The sequence below is a fragment of the Pholcus phalangioides genome, unplaced genomic scaffold (assembly GCF_987345545.1).
Source record: "Pholcus phalangioides strain wild (caught in Gottingen) unplaced genomic scaffold, Ppha-v1.0 ptg000017l_1, whole genome shotgun sequence".
NCBI lineage: Eukaryota > Metazoa > Arthropoda > Arachnida > Araneae > Pholcidae > Pholcus > Pholcus phalangioides.
Window position 1 is genome coordinate 41,363,803 of NW_028301610.1, and position 22,190 is coordinate 41,385,992.

Consider the following 22,190-nt stretch of genomic DNA (forward strand, 5'->3'; position numbering starts at 1 on the left):
CCAGGGCCGTCTTAACGCATGGGCACGCACATATTTGCACATTGTTTTGGTCACTCAATTGCTTGCACATTCTCTAGGTTAGTCATTCTAGTGGTCTGGAGTTTTTTGAACGACACTATCTCGTTAAAATTCTAAACAAAGAACAGCTTTGCAAGTATGAGTAACAAGAAAGTTATCTTTATTTGAATGCCCTTCGGGTTCCGTGGCGTTCGATCATGCGAAACCCCAGAAAAACTGTCATGGAACCCCAGTTGGAAACTCGTGCTCTAGAGACGGGACCAATAGTGTGGTAAAACGCGTTAGAAAAATTTTTCGCGTTTTTTTTTGTTACTAGCCTTCATCGTTTGTTGTTTTTACATTGTGTTGGTATGTCGGTGTATACAGTCGATGCCGCTTATTAGAATCATGGGTATAGTTATCATTCGGGTATTATCACTTTTGCAAAGAATGGAACGGACCAATGTCATAACATGGGAAAAATTCGTTTGCAGTTATCGGAACTTCGAATAATGTTATCACTTTTTTTCTGTCAATCAATTCTTTTTATTGATTTTTTAAAATTTTTATAAATTTTTTCCAGTTGAAAGTTTTTTTTGCGCATTCTGATGCTAAGGTCTAATCAAACTTATTTCCCACCCCCGTAAGTTATCGTTATCAGGCTATGTAGGAGACTACAAGGCGTCATCTCTCCCCCTCTCTTGTTAACAAACATTTCCATACTTAATGTCATAATCAGACCGTAGTATTCGCTGTGATGGTGTAGCCAAGGGATCATGATCATCATACATGTTCTCACTTGATGGTATAGAAAATTTGTTTCAAAGTTTTTCTGTTGCTCTTATAATTCTTAAATAACGTAACTGTTTAATTTAATTAATTACATGGCTTCTCATCTAGTCGTTTTTGCTTTTATTCCAACATCCAAAAAATTTATATTTTTAGATGCAGCATGTAGAACTGTTTTTAAATTGCACTCTGTTGTCATGAATTTTTATTTTAATTTCAATAATTTTGATTGTTTTAGTTGACTATATATATTATATTCTGTTTTCCATACTAATTTTTACTAGTATTCACCAGAATGAGTCATTTTTTGATTGACTCCTTGGTAAATTTTTCTCCTTTTTTTTTGTACTGTTATATGATAACAATAAATTTGATTTGATTTGAAAAAAAAACATAATGGAATTATATAGAATCTGAAGGAGTTGTTTCTTGAAGACGAGTAAAATGAAAAAAAAGCTAATCTATAATAGGTCCAATAACTCTTTAGACACAGAGAATGGGGAGAGAAAATGACAGCAACCTATATTATGTGATAACTAGTTGATATAGATCGATGTATTTGATGTTTTTAAAAAGTGACTCTCAGAATGGCATTCTTTTTTGCATGTTGTGTTTCATCTCAGTCAACTGTTTACCTCATACAGTAGAGCAGTGGATCGGAGAAATCATCCCTGGAATGTCATGCTCATAACTGATGCCTTTTTTTATCTTGTGACACGTACATCGCTCTTCCCATTAGTTAGCTGGAAATTTTCGAAACAAAATAATATAAATGCACACTACTCATCGCTTTCTTGAAGCAGAAATTCTCAGTTCAAAATAAACGCCATGGCGTACCGTACTTTTGTCTATTCATCGCTCGCTATATACTGTAGTTTCATTATTTTCTGATTTTTTCTGGAATCACTAAAATAACCAACGAGGCACATAAAAGGAAAAAATACGACAAAATTTCTAACGCGTTCCGACACCCAATGAGTGTCATCTTAGAGGATAAATCAGACCACTATTACGCTGATCGGGGATCCCACTTGGTTGGTTACCACATCTTAAATCCTGGTTGCTCAGCGGAAAAAATATATCTGTGCGAGTCAATCGTCGGGGTCAGAATTTCTGACTCGAACAGATGTATTTTTTCCGCTGAACAACCGAGAGCCAAGATTTGGTAACCAACTCCAGTGGGATCCCCCGGTTAGCGTTATTTATCTTCTGAAGACTGAACCCATTGTGTATTTTTTTTTCAAACCGAGCACAACTTAGGTCTATCGCCATAGGCAATTTACTACCTAGTGAGTTGTGCCGGAAGTGTAAGTACCTAACAGTCTGAGTGCGTATCTAGTGTTGTGTATGATTTTTCAGTGCTGCCATCTATATCTCAGAACTGAAGTGAGTGATGTGTAGTGACTGAATATTTGTACTGTTTGTAGACCTGTTGCTCTCTGTGGAGAGACGTTTTAACGGGGAGATCGGCTCACATTTGCGCCTCGAAGTTGGGAACCACAGAAAACCAACTTCAGCCGACCACCACCGTGGCGAAAGGTGGGGGTCGAACCGGGGTCCCCAGCGCGATGCGAGTCCGTCACTATGACCTCTCGACCACCACAGCGGCCCATTGTGTATTGAAACGCGTTAGGAATTTCGTGGTTTTTCGAATCAAAGAATTATCAACTCTTTCATGTTCTGAAATACACCCCGTGCAGGGGTGGCTCTATAGGGCTGTGCGACCCATACGGCCGCAAAGGGCGCCACAATAAGAGGAAAGCCAAATCAGAGGTAAAGGGGAAAAAATAATTGCAGGGAAAAAAAAATTTAGAAAACAAATGTTTTATGTGTAAAATTCTAATTACGATGTGCAGCAAATTTGCATTAGATGGAGGAAACTGTAATTTTTGATGCATTCCACTTAACTGGGAACACAGCTGTGCGAGTTGTGGTGGTTATTTTAATGGTATGATTTATACACCTGAGGGGTGCTAAAAAAGGGCCTCGAGTGGGGGAAAATTCTGTCTCGAGTCATCATTGATCCCGTGGATTTATTTAATTAAAAACAAACATACACCACTATTAAACCAAACGTGCACCTCGTCCGTATATTTTTTTAATAAACTGCACAACGCCTTCTTAGGCTTTCTGACACTTCGAGAGCAGGCCTTTCCTTCAAAAAGTCTCTCCACAGAAAGCAGGTAGATTCGATGAGCACTAAAATTATTTCACTCGATATTCAATCGATTCATACACCCGCCACTTTCAGTTCTGATGTGGAAGAGGGATAGTTGCGCCTTTTTACAAACACTTTAGACTCGCCGACACTCCAAAATACATTAAGCACACAAGAGATTATCCACAACACACCAATTTGTTTGAAATTCCTGAACGGTAGTTCCAAAACTTTTTCGGTAAACAGCACCCTTTGAGTGAGCGTCTGCAATCAAGTGGTATGTGATATCTGCTTACGATAACAGTGTAACGTGATGAAAGCATAGGCGTAAACTTATTGAAAATGTTGGAGGGGCTCAGGCTCTAATGGAACCTCGTTTATACGACGCGTCGTATAAATGCGAAAGCAGTACTGAAAAACGAACTTTTTCCGAAAATTACCCCCCCCCCACCTTTTTTTTACAGACGTTTCCGAAAAAAAATTTTGTGGAAAATCTGTCGTTTTGATTCAAAATCTTATGCTTGAGAAGAAATATACTTATAATACTATCATAACATTACTGTTGCTAAAGTCTCAAGCAATTTTACGGTATTCATTTCAAGATTTAACAGAAAAAAAAGTGTTATTTAAACGTTATGTAAAACGTCCTTTACTTGACAGTGAACACCGTTACAAAATTATCGAATGTGGGGGCGACAAAAATCCCAGTTACAGCCCTGGCTATCAGCATACCGTAGCCCGTTCAATAATTATTTCAGTACCTGTCAAAAGCCATTGAACACAGGGCCACAACTAGGGAGGAGCAGGCGGGTCTCGTGCCCCGGGCGCTAGACCGGATGGGGTGCAAATTTCATTCTAAAACCTCTCCTTCAACATTACAAGGGGGGGGGGTCAAAATGCGCGCTTGCCCCGGGTAACCAAGCATCTAGTTGCAGCCCTGATTGAACCAGCCAATCATTTTAAATTTTATTACTTTTTCAGTAAAAAATATGCATGAGAAAAAAACTACAGTCGATCCCGCTTAGTTTTTCCGCTTACAACGTTTCTTCATGATGGGTTTTTGAAAACCGTAAAACACTGTATTTCAGTGACACGTTTTCACCAATTGAAAAATTATGTGATTCGATTGATAGAAAAGGTGTTTTCCAAAGACTTGGGAGTTCGAATCGAAGTGAAAACGTCGATTAATTGAAGTGTATACAGGCAGGGCCCTGGGTAAAGCAGGAATTAGGAGGCTCTTGCGACAAGAGTCAAAGATGTTAATTGGTCAGTGAATGTATGTTGTTTGAATTTCGGGGGCTCAAAGTTATAAAGGCTTCATTTGCCCATGAAGAAATTAGGCCCTGTATACAGGGATAATGTATAGAAATGTATAGCAACTGAAGCAAAACCTCGTACAAATAAGTAAGGTCAGAAACGTAATAGGGAGATATATACAAAGGGTTCCATTACATTTTCCTAAATACAGTAAAATCTCCACAAATGATCACCTGTACTCAAACACAAATATGCATCAGTGGTCGCCTCTATTCGGCGTAAAATTTCTATGGTGGAGCCCCGTACGCTCTCCTTATATTCATTTATCGAATTTACTGATTTATTTTCTTCGAGTGGGTGCGGAGCCCCCGGGAAGTGTACACGGAGCACCGGTTGAGAACCGCTGCTTCAGTGAAAAGTTTCCCAAACTTTTTGTGTTCCATAGCTCTTCTTTAAAAAAAATTTCTTTCTCATTTCTCCCAACTCAAGCCCACCCATAGGATCCTATACTAAACCCATAGCTTCTATCGACCCTTTGGACAATTGCATCGACCCCTTCCCCCAGGGGTCGATATTTCACACTTTGGAAAGCACAGCTTCAGTGGCCATTCTTGGTTATTATACAACTTAATTTAATGAAAGGTCACGGGAAATTGACCTTTTTATTTTTGATTTATTCTTTTTTTTTTTTTTTGCACTATTTATAAATTTGTTATGATTAGTCCTGTTTGTTGCATTTATATAAATTAACCTCTTTTTAGCATTAATGTGTGTATAAATGTATGTAATTGAAGAATTTTCAGAATAAGTGCAAATTTTCAAGTTGTGCGGAAGATTAATTAAATTTTTGTAATTTTTCAAATTAATATTGCTCATAAATACAATAAAAGTTCGTTATAACAACAGCTCACAACCACAAGAAAAGTTTTCGCTGTAACGTAGTTCTCATTATAAACAAATTTTCACGTTTCGCTCTGTAAGGACATAAAATTATTGAAAATTGCTGCTTTATCTGCATTGGGACGTCTTTGAGATCATTTCGTTCTAATATTAACGATTGAACGGAACTCTAGTCATGTGAAATTGATTTTTGATCTCAAATCAGTTGATTCTCTAAGAGTATAAGACGTTTTCCATAGAATTTCGTATCATCAAAGCGGTTTAGATGACCAACTGAACAATTAAAAGTCTGAACTTATTACATTCATGCTCACTTCCATTGATTTATGGATCAGGCAACATCGTCTATCGAATCGGAAATTCGACATTTTCAAATAGTTTGGTTGCTCAACTCCAAGGACCTTCTAGCTACAATGGACCATACCCGAAGCCCGGGTGCTTTATTTGCTTGTCATTTCTTTTTTTTCAAGTGAAAAGAAGTAAAATCTCAGGAGAAAAATCCGCCCATTTTTGACATTAATTATGTTTTGTTACTTGTGTGCACGTGTAGTTTGCTTCTTTTTCGAGCAACTTTTTCTTTCTATTAGTGAGCAGCTACAGTACTAATAACTAGAAATTCTTAAATAAAATACATGTAGAAATCATTTGCATGAGAATGTTTTTGCAAATGAATATGCATCGAGATAAATAGAAAAGATGCATTTAAAAAAGCATTTGCGTTTTTTGCTTGGTTATTTGTTCTTTAGCACATATTTTCTCAGTTTTAGTTCATATTTAGCCATTTTTTTTAAGTGGAAAATTCGGGCTCTAATTACAGGCGAATCCCGTTTTAACGAATACCGTTACAGCGAAAATATTGTTTAAACGAATGGTTTTCTAATCCCTCTAATAAGTATACATAGGAACAATGCAAACAATCTGAAATTTCTTTATAACGAAGTGTTTTCTCCGGTTTCTTGGAGTTCGTTATAACAGGATATTCGACTGTATAACAATCATTTAATGTATTGTCACCAAAGTGAATGGGACAAGGGCGTAGCCAGAAATTTCATTCGGCAGGGGGGACCAAAGTGACAGAACAATAGATTTGGTCATCTTTTTCCCTTTTTTCGGTCATTTTCTCACATTTCGGACGAGGGGACCAGACCCCCAAGTCTTCCTCTTCGCTACGCCCTTGGAATGGGACTACCCCTGAGCATGAGCGTACCCAAGAAAACCAATCTATTGGGGGGGGGGGGACACGGAATTTCTTCCAGAGAATTTTTGAGTTGGTGCCAATTTTCCAAAAGCATTTAATTAACAAAAATTTATTTGATTGTTGGGGGCGTAGCCTTTGCCCTTGAGCCCCATTCTAAATTGATCACGGTCCAAGTAAAAATATACTTTCATTCTCTCTCTCTCATTGAAACGAGCACAACTCCGGTCTATCGCCATAGGCAATTTATTCAGATCTAGTCATGCCGCAAATCTGAGTATATCCTCCCAGGATTCCCCCAGATCTCATGAATCCCGAAATCCCCTGGGCGGGGTCATGAAAATGACTATATACAAAAAATATATTCAGAACAGTATATGCATCTTTATTTATTCCAGGGTTGGACAAACCCCAAGTGCCAGGTCACCATGGTGACTGGAAAATCTGTATTCGCGCCTAAAATTTTGTATATGTGATTGCTAAATCAGAATCTAGTGATGGCTCAAAATTTTCCGATTTCATAATTGTTTTCCAACATGGAAAGGAGCAGAGCCACAACTAGAGAAAGCAGGTAGGTCTGGTGCTCCGGACGCTGGACCAGAATGTGAGTCGAATTCACCCTTTAACTGCTTCTTCTACATGCAAGGGACGCCAAAATTCCGAATTGCCCCAGATGACAAAGTATCTAGTTGCGGCCCTGGGAAGGGGTCATCAATTCCCAGAAAGGTTGAAAAAAGATTATTTAAGATACTTCTCTCGTGAAAAAACCATGCTTGGCTCTTACAAAATTTGGCTGGTGCCTAGATTTTTTAATGATTTTTGTCGAGCCCTGTATTTATTTATATTTTATGATACAGTGTATATTTCCCCCAAAATCAAATTACATGTCACTTATTTAAGATTTATTTTACTCTCATATATTGAGTCATATATCAGGTTTTAAATTAGAAAAATAATAATTTTTTTAGTAGCATAAATTTCTTATTAAAAACTCGATTCAAATATTGTCACTTTTACAAGTACGCAAGCCAAATGGAGTTTAAATTTTTCTTAAATAAATTTTAAATATGATTGAAAAAAATAAGACATATAGTAAGTTTTATTAATTTATTGATGTGTCTAACAGAAAAAAAATTATTTTATACTACGCTTTTTTGATTATAAGTATTAGAGGGCTGCAAAATCTAGATTGTTTTTGAAGATTCTGAATAAATTATCATTAAAGAAAATGTTTAAAATGCATGAATTTATCAAAAATGTGTAGCTATATTTAATATTGCTTACTTTTTCTGTCGGGCAACTGTGCGTAATCACGAGGAACTTTTCCGTTTTCTTGTAATGCAACATGTTTTACTAACAGAAGGTTATACTGTACGTGCACAACCGAATGTGGTCCACACAAACCATAAAATACTGTGGAACTGTCCATCTCAACATTTGTGGGGGGTTTTTTTCAGGGGAAAAACAAGGAGTTTACTTCAAGTGGCTCCAAACACAGCTATTCTTATTTTGCAGAATCACAAACCTCGTCTAGATTTTTCTTCACCACCGTAATTTCTTTATATTCCAATTAGGATCATCTATGTCGGCGTCCTTCACGGATGGCCATCCATTAAGCACAAAAGCTTTTAAAGCCTTGACCGGCGGCGTCAAGAAGAATGTAGTTTTCAGGATCAGAAGGGGGGTCCCCATATGGACGGATGCCTCCAGGTGACATATTCCCCACATAAGCGACACGCTATACACTCCCCGTCCTTCTAATTAGGAAATGGTGATTGTATTCAGTAAACCTGCATTGAAGCAGCCAAAACTGAACCCTATTGAAATGCTCTTTGTCAGCTGCAGAAGGTGCGGCCCCTTTATCATGAAAAAAAAAAAAAAAATACATGGAATAAAAAGTCCGCCAAAGATCCCAGGCTAGAAGCCCTTCTCCAGTATGTGGGAGTCCATGGCCGTGCTTATAGCTCGCTGAGTGCCCCCCCCCCCCCGGGAAACACGCCACTAGATGCCACGGACGGGCTAGGAGTGAAGATCATTTTATTGTCTGGAAAGGGGAGGGGGAAAGCATCGAAATGCCTCCTTGAGATCGACTGTGATGCCGCAAGATATTTAAAATTTCTATACTACAAAATTTATTGCGGGGGGGGGGGGCTCAAATGGCCTCAGCCTCTAGGTTCTGGCACCTATTCTTTATAGAGTGTAATTTATTTCGGTTTCAATATCATTGCTTCCCAATTTTCAACCTTCCCCCTCCCCCCACCATGCATCTTTGGGCTTATTTTCATGTCGGCGCCATGGCCGTCCTCCGGTCGCAGTGAACAAAAGAAGAGACACTCCATCGAGAGACACTCAGTTTTTGCCACAGGCAAAGAAGAAAGAGCCCCCTCAACACCTCAAAGAATCTTCCTCTCAGCCGTGCCTTCTGGCAGTAAGGATTGGAACCGATGGAGGGTGCAATTGGGGATTGAACGGCAGGGAAGAAATGAGATAAACGTATTGTCATGGAACAAGAAAGCCAAAGACCATCCAGATTTTTTAAAAGAACTAAAATTTTGTGCAGATTGTTTCCATTAACTAATTCATAATTAGGACAACTTTTGGTTAAAAAAAAAATTTTCATCATTGCAAAATGAATAAGCCATATTCATACGAATTTTTGGGGGGGCTGAGCCGCGTCTTCAAAAATGTTGGGGGGGCTCAGGCCCATGGGCCCTATAGAAGTTTACGCCTATGGATGAAAGCAATTGGATGGAATTATGAAAAATTTTCTAAACCTTCATTTTTTTCTTAGATTATAATTTTTTCTTTTATAATTATTTTATTTTTTTAAATATTTGACCTTATTTTTCCAGTTACTTTGTTGGGCAATTTACCTGTTGTGACCATAGAGTTTGCATTTTAATAAGCATGCAGTACATTCTAAAATATTTTTAAAAATTTTTAAATTGATTAAAAAAATAAAAACCAATTGAATCAATCAAAAGTAATTAATTTAATTAATTTGAAAAATAAACATAAAAACGGAAAATGTATTAATTCGATAAAATTTAACATAAAATTAATTTAATTCGATATTTTTATCGAAATTTGAAGTACTTTCAACAAATGCATAATTTAAATTTGCGCCTAGATCAGGAACAGAAAAAAGGCGCCTTTTACAATTTTGTTCCCCCATTGACAAAAACCTGGCTACGCCATTGTGGGATCCATGTACGTATGGAGCTGTTTTTGGTCTTCCTATACTGGAGGCAAATGTATTGAGTTGTAAGAGTTGTTCCGTTTATGAAGAAAGAAAAATTGCCCTTTTCTTCAGTTCTTCTTTCAGTTGACAAGATTATATTTTTTTTTTCCGAGAGACTCTTTCTCAAGGGTATTGTACATTTTAACAAAAATATCGCAATTGTGATATACATTAGACCACGGTGCGCCCTCAACCTTCGTCAGGGGTGCCGAAGGATTGTTAGTTAGTTTTATCAGGCGAAGGATTGTTAGTTCTTCATACGAACATACACGCCAACATCAAGATTGAGACGGAAGCCCACTGGCTATCAGCTATGTCGAACCAAAGCCTCCTGGATAGACTAGTAGTATCTAGGATCCTAGATACTACTAAAGCCTCGAGGCTTTAGTAGAACGCGCTCTCAAACTTACTTACCGTTCATAACCCCGGTCTATCTCTATCGCGAATGGATAATTTACTACCGTTTTACTAAAATATATCAGATGCTACAACCACGAGGTGTTTCCTGGGGGACATCTCCCCAGAACACCGATATGGTTTATTGTGGGCTCTTTCAAAAGCTGGTGCAATGGAAAAGTTTTTGCTAAATTTGACCAATTGTAGTTAGAAAGATATTTGCGTAATTGGCGATGAAAAATTTAAAAGACAATTCGATTTTGAACTTTGCCAATCCTTCAGCGCTTGAAGCTCGCCAATAAATCCAGATATTTCGATGAAAATGATGTCATCTTTTTTTTTTTATAGGATTTTTTCCGTTCTTTCCACGTATGTGCTTAGTTAAGGTCTCTTAGAAACTTCACAAATGCAGGTTTGTTCAGACTTGACAAATATTTTTTCCATAATCGATTATCCATCATAACTCGAAAACGGTTTGAGATAGGACAGGGTTGGTGGAATGTTTCATTATCCACTTGGGCTCGTCTATCATCTCCTTTCGTTTGGCAGAATAGGTCAGATTAACCCTGTATATTTGAATATACCTACAAGGCAAATACCTGGTTTAAAAATTTATTAAATCACACCAAATTGAGAGATTGTAAACAAAATTTAAGGTAAAACTATTAAACTTTGCTAAGCAAGATTTTGCCTGTTTATATATAACAGTAAAATCAAGGCAAACTATATATTTTACCCTTAATTAAAAATTTCAGTCAATTAAAAAATTCACTCTAATTAATTCAATTGCTATGTTGACGTATTGTTTCAATTTAAAATATGCCAGCACGACAATTTATATCTGTTTTCGTTTTTAAAAAAATTGGGGTAGGCTGTGTTATAGACACGGCCGCAAGTTTTGACGTGAATACGTTCTTTGGGCCTACCTTTGTTTTTTAGATACTGACATAATGAAATTGCATCATCAGATTTGTCCTTAGAATAGCTAACATACGATACTAAAGTTGTCTATTCGCGTTGCGAACGTCTTCATAGCGTAAAACAATTTCGTTACGAATGCGGGCCGCGTGTTTGGTATCCAGACCGGAAGACATATCAAAATCCGTTCATCGGATTCCTCTTTGGAGCCATTCAAGTATTACGTCAGCATCGATGGTGGGGAGGTTCGGATTTGCTGACTTTTGATGACGGGGAGGAGTCGAATGATGCTTACGTCATCGACCACCCTCTATAAAAATATGAAACGTTCTTAATGGTATCTTTATTGCGAATGCCAAAAAAACGAAAATCAAAAACCTTTCCCTGATTTGTGGGCACCTGAACTAACATTCCCGCCCTTCCCCTTATTGATAATTCCTTTATATACCTCCTCTGATAGACCTCAGACCGCCACCCTCTACCGTCGTGTCTCACTTGTGGGGGGGGGGGGGGGTTTCACAGTTGTGTGTTTTGAGTCCACTCTGTGTGTGTGTTTTGAGTCCACTTTGTGCCCATGAGTGATTTGCTGGACTCCCGTAGGACTACATAAGCGGATACATACTCTTCGAAGGGGGGGGGATTTGTTTCACCGAGGCGTGCACGATGATCGGGGGGATTTTCTACTTTCGCCCTGCAGCCTTTGCTAATGATACAATTTTTCGTGAATGGTGGATCGCCATTTCCCTCCCCCCCCCCCTCCTGTATGATGTGGACTAGAAAACAAGCTGCGGTGATTTACGGGACAAGCAAAAAAAAACTACTGTTTGTGAAAAATTAAAATAAATTACTCGTGAAAACACTTTTCTTGTATGGTGGAAAGCTGTGACCACACAACTTCCTTGTTCGTGGGTGGGATATTAAAAAAAAAACAAATGTTTGGCTTATTTATTTGCTATTCCCATGAAATACTTGATCACGTGTGGTGTGGTGTGGGCCCACCTTGCACTCAGAAAAAAATTGATAATCATTGGCTAGCCAGTACCAGACACATCCGCACTAATTCCATTAATCGCATCCATAGCTAAATAGAAGGAAATACTTCAGTTTTCTCAAATGGTTGTTTTTAAGCAACCATCTTGCCGCTGACTGATCAACATCTTCGGAATTTAGAGTAACCATGATGAAGAAGACAAGGGCTCAATGCTCGGTACTTCACCCTAACTAGCGACGGCAATCCTTTAATTAATAGCTAAAAATACAGTGTAGTCACTCTATATAATCATGTCAAAAATAATCCCTCGTGCATACATAGCAAAGTTCACTACAGCGGTGTCACACTGGTGGTCAGACTCCCTATGTATATTCTCAAAGGCAAATCCAATCAGAGGCGTACGCAAGATCGACCTTTGGGGGGGGGTCACAATGAATTCCTTAGAAACAAATTTTAAGTTCTTAGCCTTCAAATAGAATTGAAATTAACAGAAATTGATAAAACATATAAAGATATTTTCGATGTTTTAATTTAAAAAAAGTTTATTTTGCATCAAAAAAAAATTTTTTTTGATGGTCTGGAGCAATAGGGGGCGAGTGTCCCCCCCCTTCTGCTTACGTCTCTGATGCCAATATGCATTAGGAGGTGGGACGCAGAGCTGACAAAATTTCGCTGACGGGGGTGGTCAAAAATGGCTAAAAATCTGCTGATGTAATACTTGAATGGCCCCTTTGGAATATCTAGCAGATGATAACATTGTCTTTCATTTGCGTTGAGAACCTGAGATACAGCGTAAAAAAACTTCGTTGCGAAAACGGACCGCGAACACTGGTGCTCAGACCGAAAGAAGAATTAAAACCAGAGTAGTACCATTGGATTCATCTTAATTAACAAGATATACCCGCAGACATGCAAAACACTGATATATTCTGAATACTTCTTGAGATATGAGCGTTTAAATTATTTCGTTATTCAACTTTTTGCGAATGCACCCAGTATCGTCAGATGATTTAAAAGACGTATTCGCGTCAAAAATTTCAATACGTTTTTATACAGGTGAACCATAGAGCAGTGGTTCTGAAACTTTTGTTACCCAATTTATGATTCATCCGGGTTCACCGAAAATAGTTTAGTAGATTTTTTGAGTTATAAAAGCGTCGTCGCAACTGCGGGGGGGGGGGGGAGCAGGTGGGTCAGACGCCCCGGGCTCTGAACCAGAAGGAACCTTTCACCCTTTAGCTCATTCTTCTACGTGCGAGGGACGCCAAAATTCCGGCATATCCCGGGTGACATAGTACCTATTTGTGGCCCTGTATAAAAGGACCATTTCAAAGCATATAAATAGGCACACAAATGAATATTTCCTGCTCGCCGCGACGCACACTTTGAGAAACGCTGCCATGGAGGATTACGGCAGGAGGATGAAAGGCAGCTCTGGAGGGGCGGGGGGTTCGGGTTAAAGTTATTTTATGTCATTTGCAACCATATTAGTTTCATCATCCAAAAGAATTCAAAAATTTCAACACTTGCCTATTTTAACCTCGTAGAAGTACCGGATTTTATAAGAATTTCTCAGCGTAGAATGCGAGAAATATGTGATAAGTTATACGAGGTTTTGTTGTTTTTCTCGTCGAAAACCGGTTCCGCCGAACAGCAAAAAAAAAAACGAAAATTCTCTTTTCTACTTGAGATAAGATATCAATCGTATTACTTACGATAAATCAGAATACCTCTTTCCAACTGCAGCAACTGCAAGCTACGAGTTTCGACGTATCGTGCGCCCGTCGTCGTAATTCCCTACCTGAGTCGTGCGTCTTCAGCGTTGCTATGTGACAGTCCGTTGTTTTCATTCACGGAAACGTGTCCCTCTCTCTGTAGCTGATGTTGTGTTTTGTGATTACCAAATCACCAGTCATTTATTCAAATTTAATAATTTACTGGAGCTACATTCTTTCAAGATAAATAGTTGTTTTTTTTTTGTGGTTTATTTTAAAAATCAATTGCGAACGATTCTATGATTTTATTGGAATGAAAGTTGGCGCGTTCGAAATCATTCAAACAGGTTGTTTTTTCTTATAAATCGTGGGATCGTCATGTGGCGTTTCATTTAGGCGGTGGTGATATTTGTGTGAAAGATCGTTAATTAATAATAATGGAATCGGAGGATTTATCTGAATTCAATTTAAGCCATGTGGGCTTAAAAGCACGTTCTGCGGAAGGACATGCAGCTCGAGCTATGCACATCAAAGGAGACGAATATGTTTGGGTTGAGATTCAAGAGAAGACGTTCACGAACTGGGTGAACGAACAGCTTCGTCCTCTTGACTTGAAAATTACTAATCTCCAGACCGACTTCAACGATGGATTAAAGCTCATATCATTGATTGAAGTATTACAAAAACGTAAACTCAAAAAAATTAAGAAACCCATGAATCAACATCAGTGTTTGGAAAATGTTCAAATCGCTTTGCAGGCAATGGCATCGGATAATATTAAATTGGTAAACATTGGTAAGTAGCATATGCTTATTTTAAATTGAAATTTTCGAAAAATGCAATCTCATTTTTTTATATTTTTAATTAAATATTCAACAACTTGAATCCTGTCTTAAACTTTAAGTACTACATTTTCCGAGCTGATAATTTTTTTTTTCGTAGGCAATGACACGTAGTGAAAGCCGGAAAAATCATTTTAAAAAATCTATTTCGAATTGTACTGTTTATACAGAGACTTATTAAAGACGTGTAAAGCGTCAAAAATCACACATAAAATAACTGTAATGAAGTAATATTACTTCCCAAATTTATAACTACCTTCTTTGTGTTTCAAACTAAAGAAAGAAAAACAAAATCGGATTGAAAGGTAAAAGAAAAGCAAACAAATAATTTTAACAACGTAGCAAAATCACAGCCACATATGCTTTGCAACAAACAAAGAGTTGTTGTCGTTGATTGGGACATTCCAGCAAATTCAAAATATAAAATGGAAAGAGTATGTCCTCACCTTATGTGCAAAGGCAATTCTAAATTTTTATCTCCTCACTGGCTATGGGAATGAACGTTTAAAGAACCCGTGGCTAATATGCAAAACACCTACCAAGACCGTAGCGAGAGTGGGGGATTTGAAGGTCTGCCCCCCCCCCGAAATATGAGGAAATGAAAAAAGGGTAAAAGATGGCCAAATCTATTGTTCTGTCTATTACTTTGGTTTCCCCTTCACGAAATGCAAGTGGTTCTCCCCCTCCGAACGAAATTTCTGGCTACGGGCCCGCTACCTACGCATTTAAAGGTTAAAATAGTGATTTTTTTCTCTAGTATAGTATTTGGAAAAGAAAGTTAATTTATGAATAAACAAAAACTATTAAGATGATATCACTTGTGTGGGATAAGAAACTTTATAAGAAAAGTGGTGAAATTTTAGTTTAAACAATTGATTGAATACTCGGATCAAGCATTATTCATAATAGACAATGAGTCAAATTCCTCAAAATAGTATAATATAAACTTAGTTTTATCAATAATTTAGTTCAGACAACTAAACTTTAACAAATCCCAGGCACCAGGTCACCATCGTGACTAAAAGTTGATATTGGCGCCTAATTTATTTTATGTATGATAACTGAATTGACGTTTCAAGACACCATAAAATTATCAGAAATTATATCAGCGTGTCTGCTAGCATGGAAAGAGGGTCTTCAAGTCCCGGACAAGTCAAAGAATCCACTATATATGTTAATGTAATAATTATACAGTCGAATCCCGTTTTAACGAATACCGTTTTAGCGAAATTCTCGTTTTAACGAACACTTTTCCAATCCTCCAGATAAGTTTACATAAGAACAATGCAAAAACCTGGAATTCCTTTATAACGAAATCTCATTTTAACGAAGTGATTTCTCTGGTCTCTTGGAGTTCGTTATAACGGGATTCGACTGTATTTGATAATTATGTGTCTAAAATGAAAAGTCGATTCTATTCTCTCTATTATATTGATTTAGTTTTGTGTATTTTTACTGAGTTTATATCATAATTTCATTTTTCAAAAATGGAGCATCATTATGTCATGTTTCAGTGTGATTCAGCCAGTTCCAAAATTATTTTTAAAACCCGATCAAGTAATGAAATAAATTATTTCATATTCTTAAATTATATCCAATTAATATTCGACACAACCTTAACTTAATTATACAAATACAAAATCAGAAGAAACAACAGGAAAATTGCCCAACAAGGTGGCTGAAAGAAATGAAAAAGGGTAAAAAAAGAAGACAATTAGTATGACTGTTCTTCCTATTTTGACGAAATTTCATAAATTATTGGGAGACATACTCAGGGCTGCCTCAAGATCATGATGGGTTCCCGGGCAAGTGATGTTCGTGAAGGGGCTTATTATACCTGTCAGGATTACCAGTCTGTCAGTTAAGATATCGGATATGGAAAAAATGATTTTTGAAATTTTTTGAGGAAAAATTGTCTTTATTAATTCTGACACTCGAAATTTTACAAACATCACTGGAGAATTTTTTTTCCAAGCTTTAATGCAGGCATCCCCAAATTTATTACTTTCGCTGCGCGGTTGGGAATTTAGAATGTTTTGTGAGACATCCTTGGAAATTTAAAAAGTTTTGTAACACCCTTGGGAATTTTACACGTCTTACTGATCTTACACACCTTGCCCGATTTCGATACACTTAAGTGGCATTCTAAATTGGCAGTGGCATTCAAAGAATACCAGTTGGGAATCACAATTCTATTATTACATCCTGCCTGGCCTAAAACATGCCACATGTTCTAATACTCTGTTGGACCAGTTTTAGCACAAATAACAACACGCATACGTAGTGGTATTACTTGTATGAGGTCATGCAACATCTTTCAACATTTACTTTTAGAAAGATTTGCATCAATGTTTTTCACAACGATCTTTGGTCGATAAGAGAAGATTGGGGATGGTAGCCATTCCACGTGTCTAAATCAGTGTTTCCCAAAGTAGGCAATATCTCCCCCGTGGGACGATGGAATGGTCCAGGGGGCGATAGAAGCTATGGGTTTAGTATAGAATTCTATGGGTTGACTTGAATTAGGTGGGGGGGGGGGCGATGAGAAATAAAAAAAATTGAAGGGGGGCGATGAAACAAAAAGTCTGGGAAACTATGTTCTAAATCAGTTTTTTCGAACCGTTTTCACTTCGCGGACCCCCGTAGCAAAGTTCAAAGTTGAAGTTGAAAAAGGTTGACGACGCTCCTAGAAGCCGTGACACACACTTTGAGAATCACCGCCTTAGTCCATCCTGATAGAAACAACCCGGGATCATAAAACTTCCTTCCGAGGCCTTATTTAGTTGGTGCAACGCAGTAATTAAATGTATCTTCACATACCTCGTAGCACCTTACGGCGGCATACCGTTTGGGTGCTCTAATGAATCATTATCATTTGGTGTTTGAAAGCGAGGACTATGTAAAATGCTTTAAGGAGTTTGGAAAAAGAACAAAAGAAAATGTCTTTATTAGGTTTCTTATTCTTCAGTGACATTGAGTTTTTTTTTTTGAAAGATCGCTAAATACCAACTTTTTATGAAAGAAAGACAAAAAGGCTGTGTACATATAAATGTTCATCTTTTTTGTTGTTTTTGAGCTCGTGTGCTGGTGCTTCATTCATTTTGCTCGTCTCACACGAAAGGACGACTCAACTACCCGTGACCCGCTGCTGCTGAAACAGGTGGTTACATTCCAAGTGAAGGGCGGCTGCATTCTTCTTCTTTCTCACTCATTCCTCCACTTTTTTCTTATTTTTTGGATGCCACAAGAGAGTTCTCTTTTTCTCATTAAAGCATCCCGTGTACAACAAACTCCGGAATGCTGTTAATGTTGCATGCAGATTTACTTGGCTAATGCTAATCGGCTTGATTGAAGAATTGTTATTCTATATAACACAAAAACAAGCATTTAACCACCGTATTAGTTTGCATTTTTTGCGTGCTGATCGATTTATAGTAATAATAAAAATACTACAATATCGAATTTCGTTAATTCGGATCTCTAAAAACTATTAAAAAAATCGAATTATTCAATTTATCAATACAGGATAATTATTATATACCTCACAAAAGTTATAATTAACATAATGCTTTAATTTCTTGTGCATGTTCCGCACTTGTGAACAGGGCCGTTACTAGGGGGGGAACAGGCGGGTCTGGACCCCCTGGGGTCAGAGGGGTGCGAATTTCACCTTTTAACCTCTCCTTCAACATTACAAGGGGCGCCAAAATACGTGCTTGCCCCGCTGACCGAAGCATCTAGTTGTGGCCCTCCTTATGAATTTTGGAACTTCTAGAAATGATGGAATTTTTTAGAATGGAAGTGGTTGTTGGTTACACAGTACTCAGGGGGTTGAACACTCCTCATATACAGTCGACGCTCAATTTCACGAACTTCCAATTTACGAACACGCTGTTTTTTACCAACCGTTTTTCTGTCCCGAACAGCATACAATAGAGCTAATTTTAAAATCCGCTCTATTTTACAAACTCCATTTCTATTTACTCTCAGGTTTTTTTTACGAATTTCGTTTTTCTTCTGCTATTTTATTTCTGGTTATTTTATTTTTCCAGCGACCTCTGAATTCGTTGTAGTAAAAAGTAAACTTAAATTCTAACGTTCTACGAGTCTTAAACATGGGCAAGTACAGAAAACATACAGGGAAATTTTTTTCATAAATTTTATGGTTGATATCTCTAAATTAAAGGATCAAAAAGTGAAATAGCAGAAATTTTTTTTAAAAAATCAATTCAAATCTTAATTCGGCCAGTAAAAGGTTAAGAGAAAATAGGGGAGGGGGTTAGAGAGTTTCAATTCGTCATGACTAACATGCAGGTGTTTTGAGAACATTTGCCTGGAAGAAGGATTCGATTGTTGGCGGGGATGACCATGAAGTGAAGATGCTTTGACAACGTAATTCACTCTTTATTTATTATGATTGGTTGAACTGGTGGTTTGAGAAATGATATGATACATTAACTCAAGGGTTCTCAACCTTTATTCCGTGGAGTGCCACGGTCACCCCAGCCTAGTTACGGCCCTGCCAGCGAGTAAAAATATGCACTGTTGAAAAACTTCTCTTGGCAACCTTGAAAAAACTTGAGCAGTACGCTCATTTTTTGTACACTTTCCCCCCATCAAGAAATCTGTTTCGTTGAATACGGTGGTTCTTTTGGTTCCTACACACATTCAAGTATTCAATGTGCTTTCTAAGACCCCCCCCCCCCCTGACTACACACAATTTTTTATTCTTCAAGTCATTTGCTCTAAACTATTGTCATATTGACTGATAATAACAATGGAATGAGAAAAGGATAATTCCCCAATTCCTTTCAGAAAAAAAAAATGATGGTAGAAAAGAAATGTGTGTGGAAATTTTCTTGGAAAATGAGACACAGACTTTTTCTATACATCCAAACAACAGTTGGCGTTATAACGAATTGGCGCTATAACGGGTTTTTTATATTATAATCCCTACATGGAGGATTTGTTCACTGAAAATTTGTGGCAGTAAGCGGAGTTCGCGCTACAACGGGGGGGGGGGGCGTTGTAACGGGGTTCGACTGTAATTATCATGTTCGTACGGTTTCGTAAAAACCAGCGTCGACTGTATATACGTACAGGCTATTCTGCTCATTGTTTAGGTCATCTTTCTGTTTTTGATTGACTAGACACCATCTATTCATTTGTACTCGCATGTACTCCACCCCATGGCGTAAACCAGAGATCTGCAACCTTGTAAGAGTCTCGAGAACCGTTTATGTTGAACATGAAAAGAAGACACTCTCATTCAACTCTGATATACTCATAAACTAAGATCAGTATAAGTATAATGTGGTATAATAATTCTTGAATGGAATGGTTTAATTGGTATGCCGATGAAGAACTCGTGAACACGAAATAAGTCACTAGTTATTGAGCACTCTCGGGTGCTTCAGTTAGCAACGTGGTGATCGCGAGTAACAGGTTAAAGATGCCTGGCGTACAATGCCCTTCATCTTTGACTATAATAATTGTTACATAATTCACTACGGTCACTCTAGCATAACTCGTCACAAACGTATAACGTTTCTCTCAGTTATGAGATGATTTTCTGCACTCACAGTCTATAAGATATCAATCATATATATTGCTGTCCCGCCCCTAGAGGCATACAGCGGCAGTCTATAAGATATAGATAAATAATGCTGTTCACTTATACGCCTAATCTCACTTATGCGTCTTGTTTTCTTGTTCCCTTGCACCGGTGAATAAGTGAGCGGTCTCTATTATTAATCTATAACACTCTGTACATAATAGTTGGTCTTTTCGGCAGGGTCACAACTGGGGGGGGGGGGAGTGGGTCTGATGCCCCGGGTGCTGGACTAGGGGGAGGGCTGAATTCATCCTTGAACTGCTCCTTCTAAATTGCATGAAGGCGCCAAAATGCGTGCTTGCCCCGGCTGACAAAGCATCTAGTTTCATCCCTTCTTTTCAGTATACAATGGTATAGACCAGTGTTTCTCAACCATCGAATAATGACAGGAGCCAAACCGGGCCGTGAATCATTTGCCATTTCATTTTTCCCATTTACTTCCCGTTAGTCTTGTGTATGACCGGTTCTTGCGCTTACAAAAATAAATTAGCCGGGCCGCGTTCTTCTAAATGTTGAGAACCACTGGTTTTGACCACTCTATCAAAAAAATTGTAATTTCACGTGTTAGTAACAGGTTCACTTTTGCTAAGATATTGTGCAATTTGATAAGTTATACACGTTTCTACGTTCTAGCGAAAGTATTTGATGTGATATCATATACTGGCGTAATAGAATTCAGACTGAATATAATATGATGTCCTTTGCCATTATAGGCTTTCATTCTGGTAGAGGCGAACTAGCTCCTAAGGAACATAACCTTCAATTGAATTGTTTCAAGTGATAACGAATAAAACGTGTGCCGTTTCTTTTGCTCTGACCCCTTTTTTTTTCCATCGACTAGTTTACGGCAATAGAAAGACGTATTCTAGACAGGAAATAGCAGTTTACAGACTTCATTATGTCTTTGATATCTTGACTTGTAAATGGTTCATACGATGACGTTGAAACAGCAAATTTTCTTTTCCACTCGGATGAATATGAGAAATAATATGTTGGTCATTGTTCTTGTTTATATGTGCATGTCGAAGGGAATTTTCAGTTCTGTCGGAACAATACTGTGTCTATTAAATAAATCCCAACCAGGAACAACAATGAGGACTTTTTCCACAAGTTGCGTTTGAAATAAAAATTAACAGTCTAGTAAAAACTTCTACTCTTGACACGAAAAGTTAATTTAGATCCACTCTTTATTGTTCTTTTTCTGGACGACTCATCTGTTCTGTCTTAAAAGAAATCCATGTTAAGCGTCTTTAACGTAATTAATTAGGAATAATATACGAAAAAAGTGTTGTTTTCTTTATGAAAGGAAGCCAGTGATAACATACCTTAGACATGATCTGTTAAAACTTTTCGTGATAGAAAGCGTATGTTATAGCTTTATAGTGTAATGAGAGAGAGTTGGGATCGGGTGACTTCCCATGCATTTTTTTGAGCGAAATTAGGTGAATCCATTTATTCCGTAGATCATGCGCACGTGACGGAGAAATCAAAGTGTCAAACTGGTGTATTGTTATGATTGAAATGGTCTTGAATCACGATTTGTTATGGGAAGTTGATATGCAAAAATGTATTTTTATTTTTATTTATTTTCTCATGGATTTGTTTCTTTATTTTCTATATGATTGATGTTTGGTTTTTTTTTTAATAAGATTGATAGTTTCACAGAATCTTCGAACGGGAAGTTATCTTTTGTTTGAAGCGAACCGTCAGATAATGTGTGTGTGTGCGTGTCTTATATTAAAAAAAATTTAAACAGAATAATTAAGCCATTTAAAATGAATGTTAGAATTATTTTCTGATAATTTTGTGACATACCGCCTGAGATTTGTTTTCTGGGATTCCGGGGCGGCTCTAGTTCACCCACTGTCCGGGTGCAAAACTCCTAAAGACGCCGCCCCTAAAAACGTTCCTGGTGGGAGGCTGAAAGGCTTTAACCAAGGAGACTCTGGAATAAAGCCGGATTTTTTACTCGTCGGAGGTCGCACACCAATGTTTAACCAAAAATCTGCATAACCATACGTCCCGCTTTTAAAGAAACCGTCCTGTTTTATAGGACCAGATCTATTTTGCTTTTCTTAATTATGCCAGATAACTTTTTCCCACATTACAGCTATCATTGATGAACCATCATATTTTCCTTCCTTTTAGGATTGAACTTTTTAATTATTCTGAAAAAT

General features: G+C 37.7%; 1 protein-coding gene across 1 annotated transcript in view; it reads left to right on the top strand.

Annotated features, from left to right (window-relative positions):
• Positions 1 to 13,674: 13,674 nt before the first annotated feature.
• jbug (filamin-type immunoglobulin domains fbug) overlaps positions 13,675 to 22,190 on the top strand; it is a 302,454-nt gene continuing 293,938 nt past the window's right edge. The window contains exon 1 of the mRNA XM_089246657.1: positions 13,675 to 14,352. Coding sequence (XP_089102783.1) covers positions 13,995 to 14,352 — 358 coding nt within the window. The 5' untranslated portion in view covers positions 13,675 to 13,994. The remainder of the gene's footprint in view (positions 14,353 to 22,190) is intronic.